Raw genomic sequence first — 23,377 nt, 5'->3', positions numbered from 1 at the left:
TAATTCGTCGAAAGATTTCGCTTCAGCGTTGTTCCCAGAGAAGGTTTTCGAATTTGTTAGCATAAGTTCCCTAGAGAAGGTTGATTCTGAAGTGAAGGTGATAAAATTAACAATACAACCAAACTTCAAGTGTATTGTTGATACTATGGTAATTGGTCAATTTTATTTTCTATACTTATATTCTGATCGTAGAAACTTTTGCGACATAGCAAAATAAGTCATAGATAGGTGCTACAAAAAAATGACTACCTTATCATACTAAAAATTACACTACCTATAAAAAACTATAAATTATAAAGATACTTTCACATTCCCAATTCTGGAATGTCTAATAGAAAATTAAGTTACTTATACCATATCACTGTACATATCACTTTAATACCTACCTACCTACCCGCATATATTTTTTACCTAACAGCATCCTTATTAACATGCAGCTTGGCGTCTTCGAAGTCAGCGAGCACAGCTTGTAAGGGGCAGCAGTTGAGCTTGGCGTGAAGCCACTCGTAGTTGAACAGCACTTCTGCGTATAAATCTGTGAAACGCTTGGAACGGACCAGGTGAAAGGGCAGTTCTCCGAACTGGAATAAGGGAAATTATAAGGGGGAATAAGTGGTATTGGGCAAAATTGGGTGAAATTATGACTAGCAGAAGTAGAGCTTTAACTCAGTTCATTGTAAAGAAACAATGTGTTGATCCAGGATTGAAGTATACGTATAGTTTAGGAGAAAAAATACAGAATAACACATTTTAGTGAAAATTTGTTCAAGGTTCTAATTTAGTTAAAAATATAAATACGATTTATTGTAAACACCCTAAAACAATATAAAAAAGATGACGGTAACTATCAAGCAATTTATTCCAAACTATACCGACCCATTTAATTTTTTTTTTTCAAATTCAAATTTCATTTATTTACAAGAATGTAGTTACAAAAAAGGTGTTATTACAATGTTAACGCGCTAATACATTCTACCCACTTTCTGGGTGTGCAAATATTTAAATGGAAATAAGTTAAATTACACTACACCAACACTACACAAATTCTTCGCGTCACTAATCACTATTGTTAAACGTCACTAATTCTTCCTTGTCACAGATGTTTTTTAAGTATAATACAAGATGATAAACAACAGAATAGTAGACTTATAACTAATAGAATTTACAGAATGTCTTAAAACGTTTTTGAATTCAAATTTTAGTTTAAAAACAGAAGTAAAAAATTCAAAATTATACCAAGTAATATTCTTACCTTTCTCAAATTGTATCTCTTACTAGATCCATCAGCTGACGTAAACACTAGCGGCTGTAAAGGCACTTTCCTATCAGCGACACCTTCCTTATCAGCTAGATTAAATCTGTGTCGTTGAATTTCTGTATATTTGAAAGGCTTTGGTATTCCACCTCCCCATATTCCTGTAACAACAAAAATTATGAATTATAATGAACGATTAAAATATCACGATACATTAGGATCGACTGCAGTTTTTCTTTTTAGAAAATTTCTTCAATATTTTTTTTTAATTCAGAACATGTTATTACTTGAGAATGTAATAAAAAGGGTATTAAAAACCTGTTTAATAAGATCGATACCAAATAGAAGCGATGGCCATAATATTATAAACAAAATATAAATATGTGAGACCACGACCAAGTCTATAAAATATTTGAGAACAAACTAAATGTTGTCCAAAGTATCAAATTTCCATAAGTGAGTAAAATGGCACTAATATAAGAAAAGCTCTTGCCCATCATAGCAGATAATTTTGAAACTGAAAGTTTTGGTGACAAGTTCATGATGATGTTACTTTTAACGGTGCATTTAGACCAAACGAACATAGACTTAGAGTTAGAGCAAGAGCATTCTTCCGTGATCTTTTATTGTAAACTCGTATTCAGTGTTGTTCAGTACTAGAACATTGCATAGAATCTTTTCGAACGCACTAAGAACAACCAAAGAATGCTCTACGCATATACATTAAGTAAAATAAAGTAAAAAAGTATTTGACATAGTGGGGTTAGAAAATTCGTTCGTTTAGATACCTCACCTAGATAATAATCCGCGATCAACGAGTGGAAGCATATTATGACGATATTCCTGTTTTTGAAGTATTTCTCTGACAAATAGTTGGGAAAGATATTCGGATCCTTTAGTGATGAGTTCATTGTGCAAGAGGTATTACTTCTCTACTTACCTACATAATGTAATATTTGCGAATACATTGATGATGAGTGAATTCTACATGAGATGTTACTTCTACCACTTACCCAGGTAATAATCGGCGATCATAGAATGGAAGTACATGGCCATGTTCATGTTCTTGAAGTATCTCTCTCTGGCTGTATCCCGGAATTGTCTGTGGTACCAGTTCATCACGGAAACCCCGTCTGCTTCCCGTTCGGAAAGGTAGTTGGGAAGGTCGTTGCGGATCCTTTGGTGAAAAATTGTGTTATTTATTGATAATTTTGCCAAATTTCTTAATTATTATGCAAATTGCAAATAAAATGAAGGTTTTGCAGTGTAAAGTTACAGATTTAGTGATGGTGAAGAGTCAATGAGAGAATATAATTATGCAAAAAAGTCACTAGGATTCCTCTGAAAATGTGCAATAATAATAAAAAATGGTTGCTGCTTTGCTGACCTGACCTTGGGAGTCCTTTTCGCCAGTATTATTTTTTTTTAGATTTTAACTAAATCACACGTTACATGGAGGCAAATATTATCATATTTTTATTTTTAAAATAGAAAATTTGTCAAGATTGTACAGTTGATTATTGCCAGTTTTATTCTTCAATGAAAACAAAATTTAAAGTTCGCACTTCATAACTTTTTCTTACCTAGTCCACAACAAAGGCGGTATCCTCCTCACAGGCGGCAAGTGATACTGGTACACATCATCCAGCACTCGATCATCTAACGAGATGAGATCTTCGAGTTCTGTCTCCGAGAGACCGCTGCGGGCTGCTGTGATGTAGGCTAGTGCGTGGAATACTAGGAGACGACCGTGCTGGAAGTTAAAGTTAAGTTTAAATGAAAAAAAAGACGTGTGGCACTCGGGGACTGCCGCGGTGAAGCTATTGCATGCAATGCCTTCAAGCGACACATCCGCGCCCGTCGGAGTGGGGAGCGTGAGGTTTTTTCGTTACGGAATTTCTCGATTCGGTCCCGGCGCTCAAGGCCCGAGATAGAAGCTATGCAATAGCTTAATAAAAAAGTGAGTGTCAGAATTGAAACACCTTTGGCAAGATTCAAAGATATCAAAATCCTCGCCTTACTCCATGACGTGATGGTATTGCCATAACGCGAACTTGAAATTTTACTCTCAACGCCTAAAGATGTACACTTCATGGAACTCAAATTAAAACTCAATGTTTAAGTCAATCTTAAAGTAGATCTCAAATAGAAATAATTGAAAAATAGAAATATTTGATATTCATTATAGAATCTAGCCATGCTGAAGCTCGACTTGTAGACAATACTATTTATTAAATATACACTTTCTGAAACACAAAAATTATTATAAAAATGCAACAGACAATCTAATCATATGAAATGCTGAAGTAGTACTCAAAATTCGTCTAAGATACTTTTCAACTTGAATTTTTTTATCTCTAAAGAGATATTTATTGTGCAAAATAAGCAGAAAATATTATACCTGTTTTTCAATCCTTTCGAAAAGCATCATAATAGAGTCCATAACGGTTGATGCTAGATGCGTGTCTTGAGGTTTGGTGTAACTTCGCCATCTGCATACCTAGTAATTTACATTTTATGTGAAAACTTAAAATTTTAATTGTAATCTTGGACAAGGAAAAATTAGGAAATTACCATTAATTTACGTATCTTCATCGAATTAAACCAGTAAAACTTAACAACCAATTAATTTTTTTTCTTTTACGAAAGTATTTTATAGATACTCATGTAAAAGTTACATCATATTCTTCATCATCATCATTCTTTGTCTTGTTATTTTAAAATTTGAACGCATCGTCTAATTCAAAATGTATTTTTTCTCAAACCAATCAAATTATTTGAACACTTACCTCAGCAAAAACCAATTTAACGAATATAGGTAAGGAGCATTGTCCAATCGCGTTGGAGACGAGCCGCCATTGATAGTTGGATAGATCTCGGGCTGCTGCTGCCATCCACAGTCTGAATAAATGAATGAATAAATACAATATTTTGATTGCAGGACCACAATATTTTTTTTTATTGTAAAGTAAAGTTAAGAATTGTTGACATTGTTTATGAAATTAAATTAGTAGAATTATTTTCTACGTATAGCACCTACGTACCTATATGGTAAGCTTCTTACTCTATATGAGCGAAAGTTCTCAAATTCTGAACATTGATTTCAAATTTAAGAGAACTTTTTTTTAACAATCATAAATCAATACTTACACATTATTATCTGTGATTATTCTTCTTCTATTATTTTTTGAATATTTAGTTACTTACAAAAATTACATTAGTTCTTAAATAATATTGTAATCATCAAGTTCACAGCTTCTACTGAAAAACAACAAAATTTGACGTACTTTAAAACTTGCATAGCAAGATCTTCACCCAGAGCCTTGACTTCCAGAAAATTCTCTTCCGAATCGATCATGCGCCGGAGCACGTCGTATTCCTTTGATACTTCGGGATTGGTTTCTTCGCACGCACATGTTACTATTATCTGAAAAAAAATAATGTTTTAATTTTAGAAAAGATGCACTGCAGTTTCGACCGAAGAAAATAGGTAAGAAACCTTTTAGATGAATACAGCTTCAAGACAACATGGTATGAGGACAGGTCATCTGGAATGCAATAAAAAGTTCGCGAAGACCAAGTTACTATAACCTACCTTAAAAGTGGAAGTCTGGTCAGCAGCTAGGAAAACTTCTAAGACCAGATTACTTAATATAGAAAACCTAAGCTATCTATTATTTTACCTTGCAGTGTGGTGGTAATCTGGTCGGTAACCAGGAGACCTTATTATTCTCAGTGCCAATCCCAGTAAGCTGGTCCACTGAGTCTAGGAATAATAGCAATGGCTGCTGCAGAGTGGCCATTGTTAGGAGTTGCTTGAAATGTGCTGTTAGAGGTACTAAGTCGTCTGGAATGGTCTCGAATGGGAGTGCGAAGTTGTAGGATATCTAGAATTGGAAATAATTTTATTACCTACTAGTTTCCGCCCGCGATTAAATTAAGATTTTTTTTTCTACATATTTTTCCGGGATAAAAAGTATCCTATTTTATTTCCAGGATAATAAGGTTAATAATGATACCAAGTTTCATCGAAATCGAACCGTTAGTTTTCACGTGATGCCTGAACATACAGACAGACAGACAAAAAATTTTTGAATCACATATTTGGGTTTGATATCGATCCAGTAACACCTGCTGTTTATTTTTTCTATATTTTCAATGTACAGAATTGACCCTTCTAGAGATTTATTATATGTATAGATAATAGTGCTGTCAATATAATATGTTGTAAGTTAAGTGAATATTTTAACAGTGCAAGGGTAAAATAAAAAACTTAGACAATCTTGAAACTGTGAAAGATGGAACTATGAAAGATAAAAAGACACAAACTTTGTGAACAATTTTATAAAGTTCACTGCATAGCCTAATTCTTTTACTAGGACTAAACATGGACCTAGGACCAATAACATTCGAGATAACGTTAAACAAAATTTTCTCGTTTGGACATCACATCAACATAATATTACAATAAGTGGCAAAACTTTTTCTTCAGTTTATTTCTTGTTAGTAAATCAAATAAACAAATAAAATGATATTAACAAGATCTAAGCTATCATTACCACCTTCCCCAAATAAATTATACCCACCTGTTGACAAATAGATATAAGCGTAGGTGTCAAAGCACTAGAGTCTGGTGTTGTGCCCAGAAACCGAATAACGTTAGTCGGTCGGACTTCTGCGAACCAGCTGTTTAAGGACATGGCAGAGCTTTTTGCCAGGAGACTGGTCTTGCCGCAACCACCTGGTTTTGAAAATTTATTTGTATTATCTTCTAATATATAAAATTCTCGTGTCACAGTGTTAGTTACCATACTCCTCCAAAACGGCTGGAACGATTCTCATGAAATTTTCTGTGCATATCGAGTGGGTCTGAGAATCGGCCAACATCTATTTTTCATACCCCTTAATGACATGAGTAAGGCAGAACAACGTTTGCCGGGACAGCTATTGTTAAAATCCTACCCATATGTTGCCTGGTAGAACATAGATCGCCTTTTTATAATATGCATTTACTTCACTTACTTGGTGCTGTTTGAAGTGTATTATAATTATTGACATAGTTAACCGACAATTAAAAGCAAGATTAAAAGTCATTCAATTTGGTGTGTGGCAGTTTAATGATATTTTAAGCTATTGCATAGCTTCTATTGCGGGCCTTGAGCGCGGGGACCGAATCGAGAAATTCCGTAACGAAAAAACCTCACGCTCCCCACGGGGACGGGCGCGGAGGTGTGGCTTGAAGGCATAGCATGCAATAGCGCGGCAGTCCCAGAGTGCCACACGTCTTTTTTTATTTTTATTTAAGCACAATTATTAATATCGTAGTGCTCATCAAGATACACAGGATACAAATAGATTTATGCATCTTCAGGGAACTGCTCTTTTGATAAGATAGCATCATAATATACGTAACAATGTAAACCAACTATTCATTAGAATAAGTATTAGTAGTGGTATTTCTATAACACTCTTTCAACAAATTTCTCATAATCCATTATTTGGAAAGATCTCAGCAGCTATTTTTATTTAATTTCTGGCAATTAAAATTATTTATTATTCAATTGTAAAATCCTTATTCATCAATAAATTACCTTCTCCATACAAAACCAGTGGTTTATCCGAATCGTTCTTCATGTAATCCTCAATAAATTGCAAATCGTCTTCCCTCCCATGGAACACTTTAACCGAATTGTTACAAGCGTGCAAATGTTGTAGTATTTCTGTGACTATCTGACCCTGGGCACTACTGTCTTCTTTACGCATTGCTCTAAAATTATCAATATACTTATTGTGTATTTAAATTGATTATATTTTATTTAACTATTACAGGAATAGTCATATCATTGTGAATTTCGAGACAAATTAGTAGGTAAGACGAAGAAAAATAGATTTTATTTATCAAACGCTTTTCTTTCCATCAGTGACACAACAAAAACTCTATTGTGAATAAAATATTAAATACATATATATATTTTTTTAATTTGAATTCATACATAAATTTGTCACATTGGATTGGGGTTTAGGCCCCCTTACTTAATATACAAATGGACTAGTCACTGGACAAAAGAGCTAAATAAGACACCGTTAAATGTAAATATGAGAATTATTTAAAGTTGTGTACTTTTTTAATCAATATTAAAATTTAGACTTTTCTTTATATTCTAGATTATTCATAGATATCTATAAAAGATACACATTCAATATAAACATATATTTGTAAAATATCCATTTACATTTCTAGAATATATTTAATAGCATCAAAACTGTATGTGTACACATAAATCGTGGCCATTACAGAAACGTTTCTGCACATTCATGCACATTGCGGGTTTATAAACTTATAATTAATCGTGCAACTATTTGTATTCGTATTCGTATGTACTATATATAGTTTTGTGGAAGAGAATTTGTTAACCGTATTATTCATACAATTTGATTTTCAAGAGATAAAAATGATAATGTGTAAACTTAAATTATCAATTCTTATTAAAAAAAGCTTTTTCTGAGATCTATTCTTATATTTAAAGCCCATTTTCCCAAGAAAGCTTTGCATCTGTGTCACTGATCGATTTTCTGCTAAGTTAAACAGTTATTCGACCTTCTATAAGAGTAAGAATATATTATTTTTTAGTAGGTATCCACCGGGAATCGAACCCAAATGTTTCGGAAATATACTAGCACATTAACCACCCCTTTATATAATTGGTAAGATTTATTACAAACCAAGGTTTATAAAAGTAAAGAGTACCTAAATTAAAAAAAAATTCTTTGACCCAGAAAATTATATATTAATAAGAAAAATATACACAAACATACAAACCTGTCAACGAGTTTGATGATATTCTTATAGAAATGCGCAATGAAATGATTAAGGTATTCCCCGTGGGTTTCATTGTCCAAGCCCTCGCGGCCGATCCATTCTACCGTGTACCTGAAAATATGTGATTTTTTAAAGGATTTTTCTAAGAAGTAGGATTTTTGACATCAGAGAGTTTTCTTAGTAGCAAGAAAAACATTTAGTTTCTTATTTCGTGAACTTTACAGACGTTTAAATAAAGGGATAGAAATATACCAGCTGTATACAGGACCAAGTCTTTTTATTTCATGTTTTCTTAGTAGCAAAACATTAGGGACTATGCAATACTTATATACCGGCAATAATGTAAGAGATGTTTTAAAAAGATATTCTTTAATTTTATACCATTCAAATGCTTTATAAATGAGAAATTTCCAAGAATAGAAAAAAAATCAATCACCACGTGCCGAATTTTTTCTAATAAAAATTTCTCAGGATTGTCAAAAGTTTGGTTCTGTTTTTTGAAAGGAATGTATTGATACTTCGTTATTATTTCCAACTAGCGGTACCTACTGCAAGGAATATTATAAAAAAAATAACGAAATCGGTTCAGCCGTTCTCGTGTTTTACAGAGCAACACATTTGGCGATTCATTTTTGTTATATAGAATATTCTTAAAGCACAATATTTTGACAATCAAAATAATCGTATTTCACACAGTATTGTGTTCAAATGGAGAGAAACAAACACAATTGGAATCGAATCGATTTGTAAGCATTTCTCTTGTTTATGGCTAGGTTTATAGTGATATTTCGTGCGCATCCCTGAAACTACGACGATGCATTTTGTAAAAAAGTAGGTTTTTGTATGAATCTCTAGATATTGAGATAAAATATTATATCTGAATATAGCTATTTGTTTGAATTGATATAAGTTTATTTCAATATTAAAATATCAATACACGACTTAAATTTTGTGATTTAATTACTGAAATCTTATGCAACCTAATTTCTATTATTCATATGTTGGTTTGCCTGTTTTCCTAATAATTTAAAATATTTGTTATATAAGAAAATACGACATACTAGAAAAAATATCACGAAGCAATATTCAGCACATCTATTCTTTACCTTCATTAGATCATCACATTACAACACTTACGAACAAACACTTCACAAATAAAGAATACAATAAATTTAAAAAAAATTGTAATAAAAAAATGTGTGCGTGTACTAGTGTACACACGTAAGAAGTGAAACTCTTTATAACCTTATTTTTCAAAAAATAATCTTATAAGTATGCAACTTTACAGAAATACGTCAAATCACGCGTGGTAGGGATAAGAAAAAGATGGCGCGTAACGGAAAAATGTCACGCGTAACGAAAAAAACACTAAATTTTTTTTCAACCCCGATAAAGAAGTTTCACTTCAAAAAATACAATGTAAATCTAATACTTACTTCTGTATATTAGTAGTTTCAATCTTTTCAGGTAATCTAACATCACGTAAATCAGCCAGAAGCTTCGACGCTTCTGCGTCCAAACTCCTGTTTAGAATATCTACGAAATTGCTGGCCTTTTTTAGATTTTGCAAGTTTATATTGTTTATGTATCTGACGTACGCTAAACAGTGGTTCTTTGTGTTCTTTACGTTTAGTATACCGTTGATTACTTCTCTTTCGGTCACTGAAAATGTTTTTATATAATTTTTAACATCATGTAATTTTTAAGAATAATATTTTTTGACATAATATCACGAACTTTGCCCAATTTTTAAAACGATTCAAAATAAAATCAGTACTCGTACCAAAAACTTTCCATGCAATTTAAAATTATAGCTCTGAAACTTTGTATTTCGTAAAAAATATGTGTACAAGTCACACTCAAAATAAACAAAAAACAATAAACCGTCTTACCCGACATGAAATAATTATGCATAGTGTCCTTATCAATTTTGCCAGCGTTATACAGTTGTAAGGAAGCTTTTCTGAACAATTTCTGCATTTTCCCAAGAGTGTCCCACCATACTGCTTGGTCTTCTGCTTGTAGTTTGGGAACCCGCTGAAATATCAATAGACCAACTTAGGGCTACTAACAACCAAGACCTAAGTTAGAATACTAACTAGTTACTTATAACTAAAGAATTTACAATAAACAATTATATTTAAAATCAAACATTTAAAATTGTCCGAACCAAAACTCTGCTTACCCGTGTATTAAGCAGAGTTTCTTATTATTTTTTGGAACATACACAACACAACAACAAAATAAGCAATAAGATTTGTTTTATTATAAGAAATCCCTTTTTTATTTAAGAAATAGGAAATGTTTGATCGAAGGCTAACATAAACGCGCTCGGTTATATTCCAAATATCTGTATTTGTTTTATTTGAGTTTTTCAAACATGCTCAGTAATAAGTATAAAAGATTTGATTGAAGGGATTCATTTTACCGTAGGGACTCAAGTCGCTTCAAATTGATTTTGTTGTTTTCATTCTATGTTACATGTCTATAGGGACACAATATACTTAAATGTTCGTTTCTTTTTTCATCAAATTTAGCTCATAATAAGAATATGCAAAATACACGAAATAAATTCAATGTGTAACACTTGAACATGAGATTGAGTTGAGATAGAATAATTTTCATACAATCTCAACGAATATATTTATATTTCAACTATTATACTGTTTTCAACAGTTCACAATGAACAAAAATTAAACAAAACATAACAAAGTCACCCTCATTATTAACCCCGGTATTAAAATATATTTTCAATACACAGCACAGTGGAAATTCATAATTGTTTATTTATATTCAGAGTTTTAACATACATTTGCATACAGGCGACATCGGATTTATTCGAAGCTTTATTCCCCATATATTCCGCGAAACGCTTTCTGTTACACAACTTTATGAATAGACGTTAATTTTAAACGCTCGAATATAAATGAAAATTTTAATGGTTACGTACATTTTGTGAAGGAATTTTGCGATGCGAACTACTCGGTAGACGGCTTTGGTTTTAATTATAAGATATAAATAAATGAATATAAAACTTTTTATAGTCACTGGATAGAATTAAATTTTATTTAAAAGTAAAATTTTATTTTCCCTAGCTATTTCATTTTTAAATAATATAGTTAAAAATAACATTTTTGTCTATATTAAAGTAGTATCATAGCATAACTTTATACTATGGTAGTATGCACATAAATGAGAAAGATATAACTAACGCACAAATAAATAAAAAATCGGTACCATACGAAAAGTCATACCACATTATACCGAGTAGCAATTCTATAATCACCCAAAATACTCACCTTATTATTAAAATTAATGAGAATTGAGGATATAGGCTGCAACACAGATACGGGTGGTACCGCGTTCGAGTCTTTTTTGTACCAAGTATCGAGTAGAATAACATCTACACCTCCGGCTGCTAACTCATCGCGTAGCATTTGGAGTTCAGAAGATAGTACGTATGTTGGTATTGGTCTGGAATTTAAAATTAAACTCAAGCGAATATATTGTACTTAAAAGAAAAAAGAGAATAAGAATCAGGATGTTAAACCAGAATATGAGTCGGAGTCTGAAAGCAAATACAAAATATCTTTATTCGAATCACTCAGAAAAACAAGCAGAAGCAGTATCAGAATCGGTCTCAGTATGTAATCGAATTAGTAATTAATAACATAAATCAGATTCATACCCATGATAAATATCAAAAACAGAATTGGTATCAGTATCAATATCAGAAGTATCATACTATTACAATTATAATCCTTTTCATATTCATAACCATAATCAGTACCAGATTCATAATCAAAATAAGCGTCATATTCAGAATCAGAATCGATCACAATAATACTATTACTATTACTAATAATCAGATTACAAATAAGGAGCAGAATCAAAACAAAGCTTTAAATAGCGTGCGATTGCATAACGTTATTATTTATTATTAAATAATCTAGGGAAGTTATCTATCTATGAATATAATCCTTACCTATAGCCATACTTCTGTCCCAAAAACACAACAAAATTGGGTCCCATAGAGAGACGTTGGCAATTCTTTATCTCTCTCATACATAATTCAGTGGTCATGTGATCGTCTGTCGCTTCATCACGCACTCCCCAACGCATGTCTACTACCTGAAATATAATAAACAGAAATATATGCTATATACATATTGTACATATTGGAAATCTTATAATATGTCAAAAACTGCCTTCTTAGGGTTAGTTTTATGTTCAAGGCATAGGTTTTAGTTTGAATTCTACTGGAGATTTAAAAATTGACTGAAACGTTAATAAACGTTTAAAAATTCATCAATTGGACAATTGGTTTGAGTACCCTATGTTTCGGAATCTTCCAGTTTGTGTCCAAAAAAACTGTGTCCAAGATTCCTTCCATAATCGTGTTGAACTCAATAAAATTTGTTTAACCGCTTTTCTTTAGAACACACATACTTTCGCATTTATAATTAAAATGTCATGTACCTAGCTAATCAGTAACAACATGAAACATTACCATTACACCCTCATTGTTCTACAACTATTTCTGAACGGGATATACTTTATAAACATTTAGCTGCGCGGGCGCAGGTTTATTTCGGTCGTCGGAAGTGAAACACGTGCTATCCGTATTTACTAATACTCGACTAGCAATGGAACTGTAATAATAGTGACCACCTAAGATGTAATTGAAATTTCAAATATGCTTGTGGAGTAGCTGTGTATCATTGTGTATGATATTACATACGTAGGAATATGTCAACTGTATCAATCTTTATATAGCCGAAAATAAGGAGCTTTTCAATTCGACCGTATTTTTGGCTAACTGATTAAACCGATTTTGATGTTTTTTTTTATTTGATAGCTCGTGCCTTCCCTGTTTCCCATTTGATTTAGACATAGTTCAGGTAAGTTAAGTGCTGTATAGTCTATTGTTAAAAATAATGATAATCACGAAAATTATGTATTGATGTTTGATAGAGACAAAAATAGCTGAATGAAATTAAATGAATCCATATGAAATTCAGTACAGAGATAGATTGTAGTCCGGATTAGGACATAAATCACTTTTTACCCAGCTACCATGCGACTTGCGAGTGACACCACGCGTCCTGACTAGTACAAATTAAATGTACAACAAGCAAAAATATAATTAATGGTTCGCCAATCAGAATTAATAATGACACATGACAATGAGAATATTACGATTGTGACCCAATTCCGCTCCGTTTCAACTTGTTAAATATTTATTTTCAGACATTATTTAGGAAGCGTAAAATGAAAATGATAATTTGCAAAGAATAAAGAAAAAGTCAATCAGGAGTTTATTCTTATATATTCTTTACATATTCCGTATTCGTAGCAATGTAAACTCCAAGATGTATTGATTTTACGGGAAAGCGAAACAAATACATATACCTTACTAGCTGTGCTTCGCGGTTTGGCTGCGCTCCTGTTGGTCTTAGCGTAATGATATATAACCTAGAGCCTTCCTCGATAAATGGGCTATCTACCACCGAAAGAATTTTTCAAATCGGACCAATAGTTCCTGAGATTAGCGCGTTCAAACAAACAAACTCTCCAGCTTTAGATTAGTATATTAGTATAGATGTGTCATGTGTAAAAAGTTGAATCAAAAAGGAACGATTCACTAGACTAAAACAAAATAATGTATACGTGTGGAGGAACAATTAATATAGATTTTATTCCATCAACTTCTTGTAGCTAAAATAAAAATCGAAAAGTTACCACATATACCCAAGAAAAGATCGACAAAACCGCTACCATAACACATTTTAATCTACAAGATATTGCTTCTATATTTCCGTATGCAAAAACCCAAGGGATTTCCCATCCAGTTAAAAGAAATTTTGTTTGACGGATTAATTAAATTTCCAGAAGATTCGGCTCAAGCCTCTTTATCTGTATTCAATGACGCGAATCCCTTTTACGTTTTCCTTAAAAATATACCTCGAATTATTGAGAGATTATGGAAATAAACCCGAGTTAAGGGTGGGTTTGTATTAGATTAAAAAAATATAATAGTCCTTCATTTTTTAATTTACTTTTTAGAAAGTATAGAACAAAAAATCTGAAAAACTGACACGTTTATCGACAAGGTTTTTTATAAAACACAATTTGGATTTTTTTTTGCTTATTTTAAGCAATATCGTAATTCGTAATAGTGTTAATATGATGATTAACTTTCTTTTCAAATAAGTTAGTGTAATATTATCTCAAATTATGAATTAGTCGATATAAATATAATATAGATATCATTTTATGTCATTCTGCAATATAGATCTCTTTTAATAGACTTGTCTCTTTTTAAAGTCGGGTAAAAAGATAATCTTCCCTTTATTCCGAAAAGCATTTGTCCGGGATTTAATGTGAGAGATGTGAGAAGGAAGACATAAATTTTTATGGGATCTGTTTATCAAAACATGAATTTTGCGATAAATCAATATAACTAGGGCGTTTTGTGAACTTCTTGTCATATTATATTTAGATACAAGCTGTGACCCGCGGTTTTACTCGCATTGCTTCAAGCGATTATGTTAAGCCTATATAATATGTTAACCCGATCTATTATTCATGCAAAATTTGAAGTAAATCCATGAAGTTCTTTTTGAGTTTAACTCAGACATACCTATATACAGACAAATAGATAAAAATTCTAAAAACAATGTTTTTGACTTCGCATCGATTGTAGATCACGCCCTTGACTTTCATACGAATAATAATAATAGTAAAAATTTTGTTTCTTTGAAGTTTTCATATTCCTTGACCTTAAATCTAAGGTTAATTTTTAATATCAGTTGGATTACGATAATGTTATAATATTATAATATACTAGCGGTCCGCCCCGGCTTCGCCCGTGGTATATGTTTACGTTTTCTCTACATAAGAACCATCCTCGTACTTCAAGGAATATAATAAAAAAATAATTATCGAAATCGGTTCAGCCGTTCTCGAGTTATGCGCTTACCAACACATTTTGCGATTCATTTTTATATATAAGAGAAGATAATGTTATAATAGAATCGCTTATAAAGTTACATCAAGCTAATTTATAATTATATACACAGTATATACACCCCATGTGAAGTAACGTGTGTGTACAGAAGAATGATCGAATTTCTGTAGATAATAATTGCCATGGTTTTATCATTTCTGTTGCATATATTTATACCTCATGTAGTGATATAATATAAATACCTCCTTCTTAAATAAAAAATAAAAATAAAATACCTCCTTCTTTTACCAGACTAATCAGAAGTAGAGTTATATTTTTTCAACTAAATAATAAAGTACTTTTTTATACTTCGAAACATGTTCGAAACCTTTGGGTTTGTTCGGTTGTTCAATTGCTAAAGACTTACCTGAAACTCAAGACCATGTTTTTCCCGACAGTAGTCCTTTATCCTTGGATAACACTTCGCCATCAAAGTATTCCTTTCCATCGTTGTGTCTGGAAATAAAAACGTTATTATGTATTAAAACCCGTTTAAATTATATCCTATCCTATCCTACTAATATTATAAATGCGAAAGTGTGTGAGGATGTGTGTGTGTTTGTTACTCTTTCACGCAAATACTACTGAACCGATTACAATGAAATTTAGCATAGAGGGTAACTTGGATTAACACATAGGATAGGTTTTATCCCTGAAATCCCACGGGAACGGGAACTATGCGGGTTTTCCTTTGAAAACGCGGGCGAAGCCGCGGGCGGTATCTAGTCCTCAATAAATATTGTTACCTTACTGATTATTCCGAATAATGTAAAATCACGGAGACGAATTCGTTTAAAGATAATAAATTTATATTTAACAGGACAACATGATCCGTATTACAAGTTGCAATTAATAGTTTAAGCTTGAACAACTTTACTATCTAAACATTAAACGCTCCTTGTCAATCAATTAAACTATATAGGTTTAACTAGTGATCCGCCCCGGCTTCGCCCGTGGTACCTACATGTTTAACTATCCTATCTCTCAAGTTGGATCGAACTGCACATGGTGTGCGAATTTTATTATAATCGGATAAGTGGCTTAGGAGTCCATTGAGGACAAACATTGTGACACGAGATTTATATATATTAAGATATTATATTTCTACACCTGTCAATGCCATTTTTCGATATACTACTTTATTGAGGAAAGATTTTATCTGTCTGTATGTATGCTACGGTTTGACTATTCCTTGGACTCTACTAGAGAGCTACATACCGTCTAACTTTTTTTTTCAAGTCAATCCGGGCTAAACCGAGGCAAGCGGGTTGTTGTTTATAAACGTATTTCCAATCCATACATGTATAGATATTTCTAACTACTAACTCTGTCTGTCTGTCTGTTACGCTTTCCCGCTTAAACCTCTCAACCGATTTTGATGAAAGGTATACAGACAATCTTTAGACCCTGATAAAGAACATAGATATAGATATTTTAATTATAGAAATAAAAAAAGGAAGTCATCTCGCAAATTGAGGTTGCTCTTACAGATTTCTTTTATGATGCTTATAAAACTTGTGACACTTTATCGTACATTCCGGGAATAAAAAATTAAGAAAATTGGGACATTTCAGAAGACTTAAATATTCTTGAAACTTCGTCTGTTTGACAGTTCACGAGAAGACAGGAAAGCATGTGTTGGACGTCGGATCCGTTCGTTGGTAAATTATAAGCTTAGCAGCTGCAATTCTTTTAAATTGTTACAGAAATATTATTATTTTACTAAAATTATTAATCCAAAACTATGATGATTGTTTGTTGTGAATTTTACATTTATGTCGTTTGTATATTTTTGGATTTGACGCGAAACTTGAAAACATGCAGTGAATATTTACAAAAAGCTTCTCTTTCTCTCTTTTCTCGTTGTATCTAAAATTAAGGAATGCCCAGCAAAATGCCCTTTAAAATACATTAATAACGAGTTAAATATCGTGTTATAAAAAATCAATACATTCTCTTTAACCAAAAACTCAAGTTATATAACATTGTTCCATAAACGATTACTTTATGCCGCATTACTTGCGCCGAGTGCAGCTGCTCTGCGGTTCAATGTTTTTGATTGATAACTTTCAACGGAATACGAAAATCGCAATATTGTATTGCGAAAATGAATTTTGAGGTGTTGAAGAAAAAGGTGATATGAAAATATTAGAAGTACTAGTAGGATAATTCCTACTAGTCTTTCTAATGTTATTTGTATATTAGTAGTACTAGGGTGTTTAAGTTTGTAAATAATGGATGGATCGATGTTTGTTACTCTTTCACGCAAATACTGCTGAACCAATTACAATGAAATTTGGTAGGCTATTTATCCCGCGAATCCCACAGGAATATGAACTATGCACTTGTTCTTATATCTATTTAAAAAGATATAAATTCGTAGTTCGTGCAAGTTGTAAATTTTAACTAAGTAAGGTCAAGCGCTGTATCTATTTTGCTCTTTACAACAAGAAAATCATAGTAATATCTCAGAACGACGTGACCCAGGATTATTATTGTTATTACCTACAAGAATAGGTTAGACGTTAAGTTCCTACTTCAAAATGCGGTTCGGAATAAAAATGCAAAATGCATAGAGAATCTGAACTTATATGAATAAAATTTCTCTTAAAATAAGTATGCTGTGATTGGGAACAATATTATCTTTATTCTATGTATCATTAGAAATAATAGATCGAATTTAATAAACGGCTTTATCAATAAAATAATTATTTGTCAACATAATATTATCTATATATATGTTAATTGTAAAATTAGTCAATTACCGGTCAATAAGGTTATTGACTGGTTAAGGGTTTTGACTGTAACATATACATTTTAATTCAATAACAGCTTAACGGCTGAAACATATCTTTCAATGTAAGTTATACTTTATCCATAAACCATTTCGTTTATTTGTACAATCCTCTTTCGAATTCATTTATATCACTATACATTGTTACAATTTAAAATTTAATACACGAATATCAAACGATATAAACTCATGTCGCAAGCTAAGTCAATACTTTAGTGCTTAAAGTTCAGTATCCAGTCCATCCAAGAAATTCTACAATACGGAGTAACACGTAGGCAAGACTTAACATATTTGTCGCTTGGCAGACCACTGGTGTCAAGTGTTCCCGTTTGACACAGTCCTGGAGCAGCTATTATCATTGAATTATGTCAAATTTTATAATGAAAGACTAGAGTTCCACCCCGGCTTCGCCCGTGTTACATATTTACGTTTTCTCTTCATAAGAACCATCCTCATACTTTAAGGAATATTATAAAAAAAGAATTAACGAAATCGGTTCACTCGTTCTCGAGTTATGCGCTTACAAACACATTTTGCGATCCATTTTTTTAATTATACAGGGTGTCCCACTATTGGTATACTAAGCGCGAAGGGACTTGTAGTTTTGCATACACTGATCACGTAAAAAATACTTAAAAAACAAAATTACATCAAAAATTTTTTGCTAAATTTTTCCTGAAAATCTATGTTTTCTTCTCTAGCTTCGCGCAGCCGGCATATACCGCTCCTCTAATGCGAGCATTTTGTCTATGAAAACATAATCTTAAACGATAGCTCACGTGCTGGTGGCAAAGTTGGGTGGGTTGCTTGTTATGGGTGTACACATAGAGTTTTAAGAATTCATCTTATTGAAAAAAAAATGCGTCTAGAATTTTTTAATTATTTTTTACGTACTCAACGTATTCAAAACTATAACCTCCTTTGAGCTTAGTATACCAACAGTGGGACACCCTGTATAAGTACTAGCTTTGCTCCGCGGTTTCACCCGCATTGATCCGCTCCTGTTGGTCTTAGCGTGATGATAAGCGCCTTCCTGGATAAATGAGCTATCTAACACCGAAAGAGTTTTTCTAATCGGACCAGTAGTTCCTGATATAAGCGCGTTCAAACAAACGAACTCTTCAGCTTTATAATATTAGTATAGATGAAAGATTGTATGTTATTGTTCAGTTTTTGTTGTAATGATGTTGTCCCATAGAGTTGTACCTAGGTTGTTAATTAGAGGTTCTATCATTAAAAATGAGGTATCTAATGAATATCAAAATGGTATCTATTGCTTAGCAGAGATTTTGTCGAACGTAGAGTATAACTTTATTTGAAAGTATTTGCAGAATGTTAAAAGAGAAAGTCAGGTAAAAAAAAAACGTATATATTTTACCTACCATTTGTGAATCAATCTATTTTACAAGACTACACATACGATATGTTATTACGTTGGAATGAATAGGTACTAAGAAAACTAAAAAGTAATAAAATAGGGGTTCGTTTTATGTCAAACAGGGTGATAACGAAAAGCAAGTAATTAAGTCATTACAATGTAGGTAACTACATGAGCACGCTCCAATTATTTCACATTATCTGTACCGAGAACTATGTGAAATTTAATTTTCGCAATATGCATCTTAATGGATATTTGAGTGCTCTTTAATCAGAAAACCGTGTTAATTGTTTGATAATTCCTTGCAGGATGTGATAAACACATTCTCTATAACGTGTCCCTTCGTCCAGCATACTCACCACAACTCACCATGGAATCCTGATATTTCATGAATGTCAAAAAACTGTTCTGAAATAGTGCTAAATAGTGCCCAAAGGAAAAAAATAGTGCTCTTGTACTTGCGAAGTTATAGCCATAGTTCGATGAGTATGCTGGACGAAGGTTTCGCCCAGCATACTCACCTCCGTCCGGAGAATCTGTATACGCTTCAAACATAATTCATACTTCAAAAAATAGTTCCCAAATAGTGCCAAACGGTGCCCAAAAAGAAAAAACAGTGCTCGAATAACTTCGGAGTTATAGGCTTCGTTCAGTGAGTATGCTGGGCGTAGGTTCTACGCCCAGCATACTCACCTCAGTGCGCGAATATCGAACGAGCTATAGGTATAATTTACGTCTCAAAAAATTGTACTTGAAATAGTGCCCAATATCAGTCCAATTTTTGCTTGACTTTTGACTTAGAAAACCATTAAATTTTAATGTAAACTTCTACATACTAACGTAAAATGGGGTACAGTCGTCGACACATGTTTTTGGACAAAAATATTAAACTTTCTAATTGTAGACTTCATGTTATTGGAAATAATTATGGTATTTTCTCACATGTCAAAAACTTTCGATTAAATGCATTATTATATATTTATAAATAATAATAAATGAATGAAACTTTAAGCGTAAATGAAGTCTATTACTTCAATGCATTGTGTGTTTGTCTGAATAAAAACAGTCATTTGCAGCCAATAAAATTAATATCTTGAAAAATTGTAAAAAGGAAATTATACAGTTTCTTTTTGTATATATGTTGCAGGCAAAACTTATAACCAGTCAAAACTAGTACTATGACATAGTTATACAAATTTTTAAAACTCTTTCCAATAGTTTCATCAATGAAAGGTTTAGCAATAAAAAACATTTTTAATTACTTACGTTATTTATTACTATTTAAAGGGCCAAAGTAATCAGAATTCTAGTTAACTAGTTCACAGCTTTTGTTAACATTCATAATATAATCAATGTAAATAGAAAAAATTGTAGTTTTAATATTGTATATAATATACATATAAAAAAATGTTTAGTGTCGCGGGCGCCGCGCGTCGTAAGCCCCATACCTATTGACCGTACGTGCATCCATTACTGCCACACTATATTGAACTTTATCACATGAGGAATACAGGTCAATTCCGTAAACGTTGTGGTACCGTCCTTGATCCGGAAAATGATTATTTTGAATAATTTTGTCAGTTGTAATGTAAGCATTAATAACAGCAACTTTATTTTTCATGCATGATTTACTTCATTTGATATCTTAATCCTTCAAGCGCCGTGATCTAGACAAATATATAAAATCATTGTTCCTAGCTACCGGGGTCCCATGCGACGCGCGAAGGCTTAATGATTAATCATATTATTATAAAGTATTATTAAAATAATGTGTAATTAATAATATTGCGATTCTAAAGTAAATACTCCCTTACATAGACAATATAACAAAACAAATAATTTACACAAGACAAAAATTGTTAGAAAGAAAGTTAATAATATTGTATTCGACTGTACTCAATGTAATGTATGTAGAAGTTTACAATCAAATTTAATGGTTTTCTAGGTCAAAAGTCAAGCAAAAATTGGACTGATATTGGGCACTATTTCAAGCACAATTTTTTGAGACGTAAATTGTTCCTATAGCTCGTTCGATATTCGCGCACTGAGGTGAGTATGCTGGGCGTAGAACCTACGCCCAGCATACTCACTGAACGAAGCCTGTAACTCCGAAGTTATTCGGGCACTGTTTTTTCTTTTTGGGCACCGTTTGGCACTATTTGGGAACTATTTTTTGAAGTATGAATTATGTTTGAAGCGTATACAGATTCTCCGGACGGAGGTGAGTATGCTGGGCGAAACCTTCGTCCAGCATACTCATCGAACTATGGCTATAACTTCGCAAGTACAAGAGCACTATTTTTTTCCTTTGGGCACTATTTAGCACTATTTCAGAACAGTTTTTTGACATTCATGAAATATCAGGATTCCATGGTGAGTTGTGGTGAGTATGCTGGACGAAGGGACACTCTATAACTATCAAAATATTGAAAACTAGCTGTGCACCACGGTTTCACCCGCATTGCTCCGCTCTTGTTAGTCTTAGCATGATATGTACCTAAAGCCTTCCTCGATAAATGGTCTATAGCTAAGAACGGAAGAATTTTTCAAATCGGACCAGTAGTTCCTGAGATTAGCGCGTTCAAACAAATAAACAAACTCTTCAGATTTATAATATTAGTATAGATTAGTATTAGTAAAGATTAAAATTAGTTTTGGATAAAATATCTTATAGGATATTAATGAAAGGCTACAAAGATTTCTACAACGAAACCAAATGCCTATAAATATGTACAGATTTACGTATACAATATGTTCTGGAGTCTAAGTTCGAAATATTTTCACGACAATTTTTGCTTGTATATATGACACCAATAGTCTGTAATTTTTATCCAGTAGAGACGTGAACTCAACTACTTATTTCTTTAAAAATTTGTTTAGAAAATTATCCCTAATACCAAAGTATTTAATTATTTATTTTCCTTGCAAGTGTCAAAATATGTATGATATAAACGAGCTACGGCCATTATGTTTTATTGCGTTGACTTGTATTTTATTTGGTTTAAATATCCTCAGAACTTGCAAAGGCATTCATATTAATTTCAATTTGATAACTCCGCGCGTTCCCGAGAAAAGGGTCTTGACAGCTGAACAGACGGACATAATGATTTGTTTCTATAATATTTCTTCCTTTTTGACGAACGAACGGGAACAATAATTTATACACAAAGTTAAGTGTATCCTTTTAAATATTAAATTAGTTTTCATGAAACTTATTCTGCTCTATAAACTTAAAAATATACTATAATTCTTATAAGCGATGATTTTTCACAATCTAAACAATTAATTGTTTCAAATAACTGCATGGAAAACCATACATGCATGTATTTATTAATTTGCTTTTTAAATTCTTAAGTCGATAGTTAATGAAAACTGTATCATATTTTTAATATTTTGTGTAAAACTAAACATGTAATGCTTTGGGGTAAAACCTGTTAATTACTTGTTATGAAATAAATAAATAAACAAATAATATGTACAATATTTTGTACACTAAAAGCTGTCATGGGTTAACAGCTTACTAAACCTTAACCAATTTTTTTTTATAAGGAAAAATGCAACCGAATTTACATTAAATGCAACGAAATCTAGTCTTATTATTTTAACAACTAAATACCTGTGAAAGTAGAACTGGTGAATATTCTGACAATCTTCGAGCTGACGGGCGGCAGGGACTTCAGGGAACCCGCGAAGATCAGGTCCACGGTGCGGTCGTCCATTTTTGTTTAATATATCTATAGAAATGAAAATAAGATTATTTTTACTTTAATTATATATATTAATCTTGACCACCAGACTGTCTACCTTAGCGATCAGACCGCTTCCTGTGCTCAGAGAAGTAGTTTGATTTGATTTGATTCTTAATATATTCATTTGAATTTACGTAAATGTAGTAAAAGTAACATAAAATAAAGGCTGGATAGAAGAATAAAATATCGCAACATTTCTCTAAAAAAATTGTTAAGTTACTTCTTAGAATACCGTTCCTAATAATTTAAGCATTCAAAAGCTTTTAAAATTCGCCGAATTAATTTAAAGCCGTAGATATTTTTAAAAAGCGATTTTTTACGATAATTTAATTAAAACTGGATAATGGAGAATCTAATTAATTAAAATAATAT

General features: G+C 32.2%; 1 protein-coding gene across 1 annotated transcript in view; it reads right to left on the bottom strand.

Moving 5' to 3' along the window:
* The window catches only part of LOC149477727 (NACHT and WD repeat domain-containing protein 2), a 34,947-nt gene extending 11,972 nt beyond the window's left edge, over positions 1-22,975 (bottom strand). Inside the window, exons 1-17 of the mRNA XM_089710472.1 lie at positions 22,873-22,975; positions 15,452-15,540; positions 12,061-12,206; positions 11,375-11,549; positions 9,968-10,112; positions 9,512-9,737; positions 8,076-8,186; positions 6,847-7,022; positions 5,842-5,996; positions 4,939-5,142; positions 4,543-4,682; positions 4,045-4,156; positions 3,657-3,755; positions 2,839-3,008; positions 2,269-2,432; positions 1,253-1,416; positions 412-581 (exon numbers count right to left, since the gene is read on the bottom strand). Of these exons, the coding sequence (XP_089566598.1) occupies positions 412-581; positions 1,253-1,416; positions 2,269-2,432; positions 2,839-3,008; positions 3,657-3,755; positions 4,045-4,156; positions 4,543-4,682; positions 4,939-5,142; positions 5,842-5,996; positions 6,847-7,022; positions 8,076-8,186; positions 9,512-9,737; positions 9,968-10,112; positions 11,375-11,549; positions 12,061-12,206; positions 15,452-15,540; positions 22,873-22,975 (2,549 nt within the window). The remainder of the gene's footprint in view (positions 1-411; positions 582-1,252; positions 1,417-2,268; positions 2,433-2,838; positions 3,009-3,656; positions 3,756-4,044; positions 4,157-4,542; positions 4,683-4,938; positions 5,143-5,841; positions 5,997-6,846; positions 7,023-8,075; positions 8,187-9,511; positions 9,738-9,967; positions 10,113-11,374; positions 11,550-12,060; positions 12,207-15,451; positions 15,541-22,872) is intronic.
* Positions 22,976-23,377: the final 402 nt, after the last annotated feature.

The sequence above is a fragment of the Colias philodice genome, chromosome 24, assembly GCF_061535455.1.
Source record: "Colias philodice isolate Cphi_HAF_F1 chromosome 24, ilColPhil1 Martin Lab GWU primary, whole genome shotgun sequence".
NCBI lineage: Eukaryota > Metazoa > Arthropoda > Insecta > Lepidoptera > Pieridae > Colias > Colias philodice.
The sequence above is the reverse complement of the archived record's forward strand: the minus strand, read 5'-3'. Positions and strand labels throughout refer to the sequence as shown.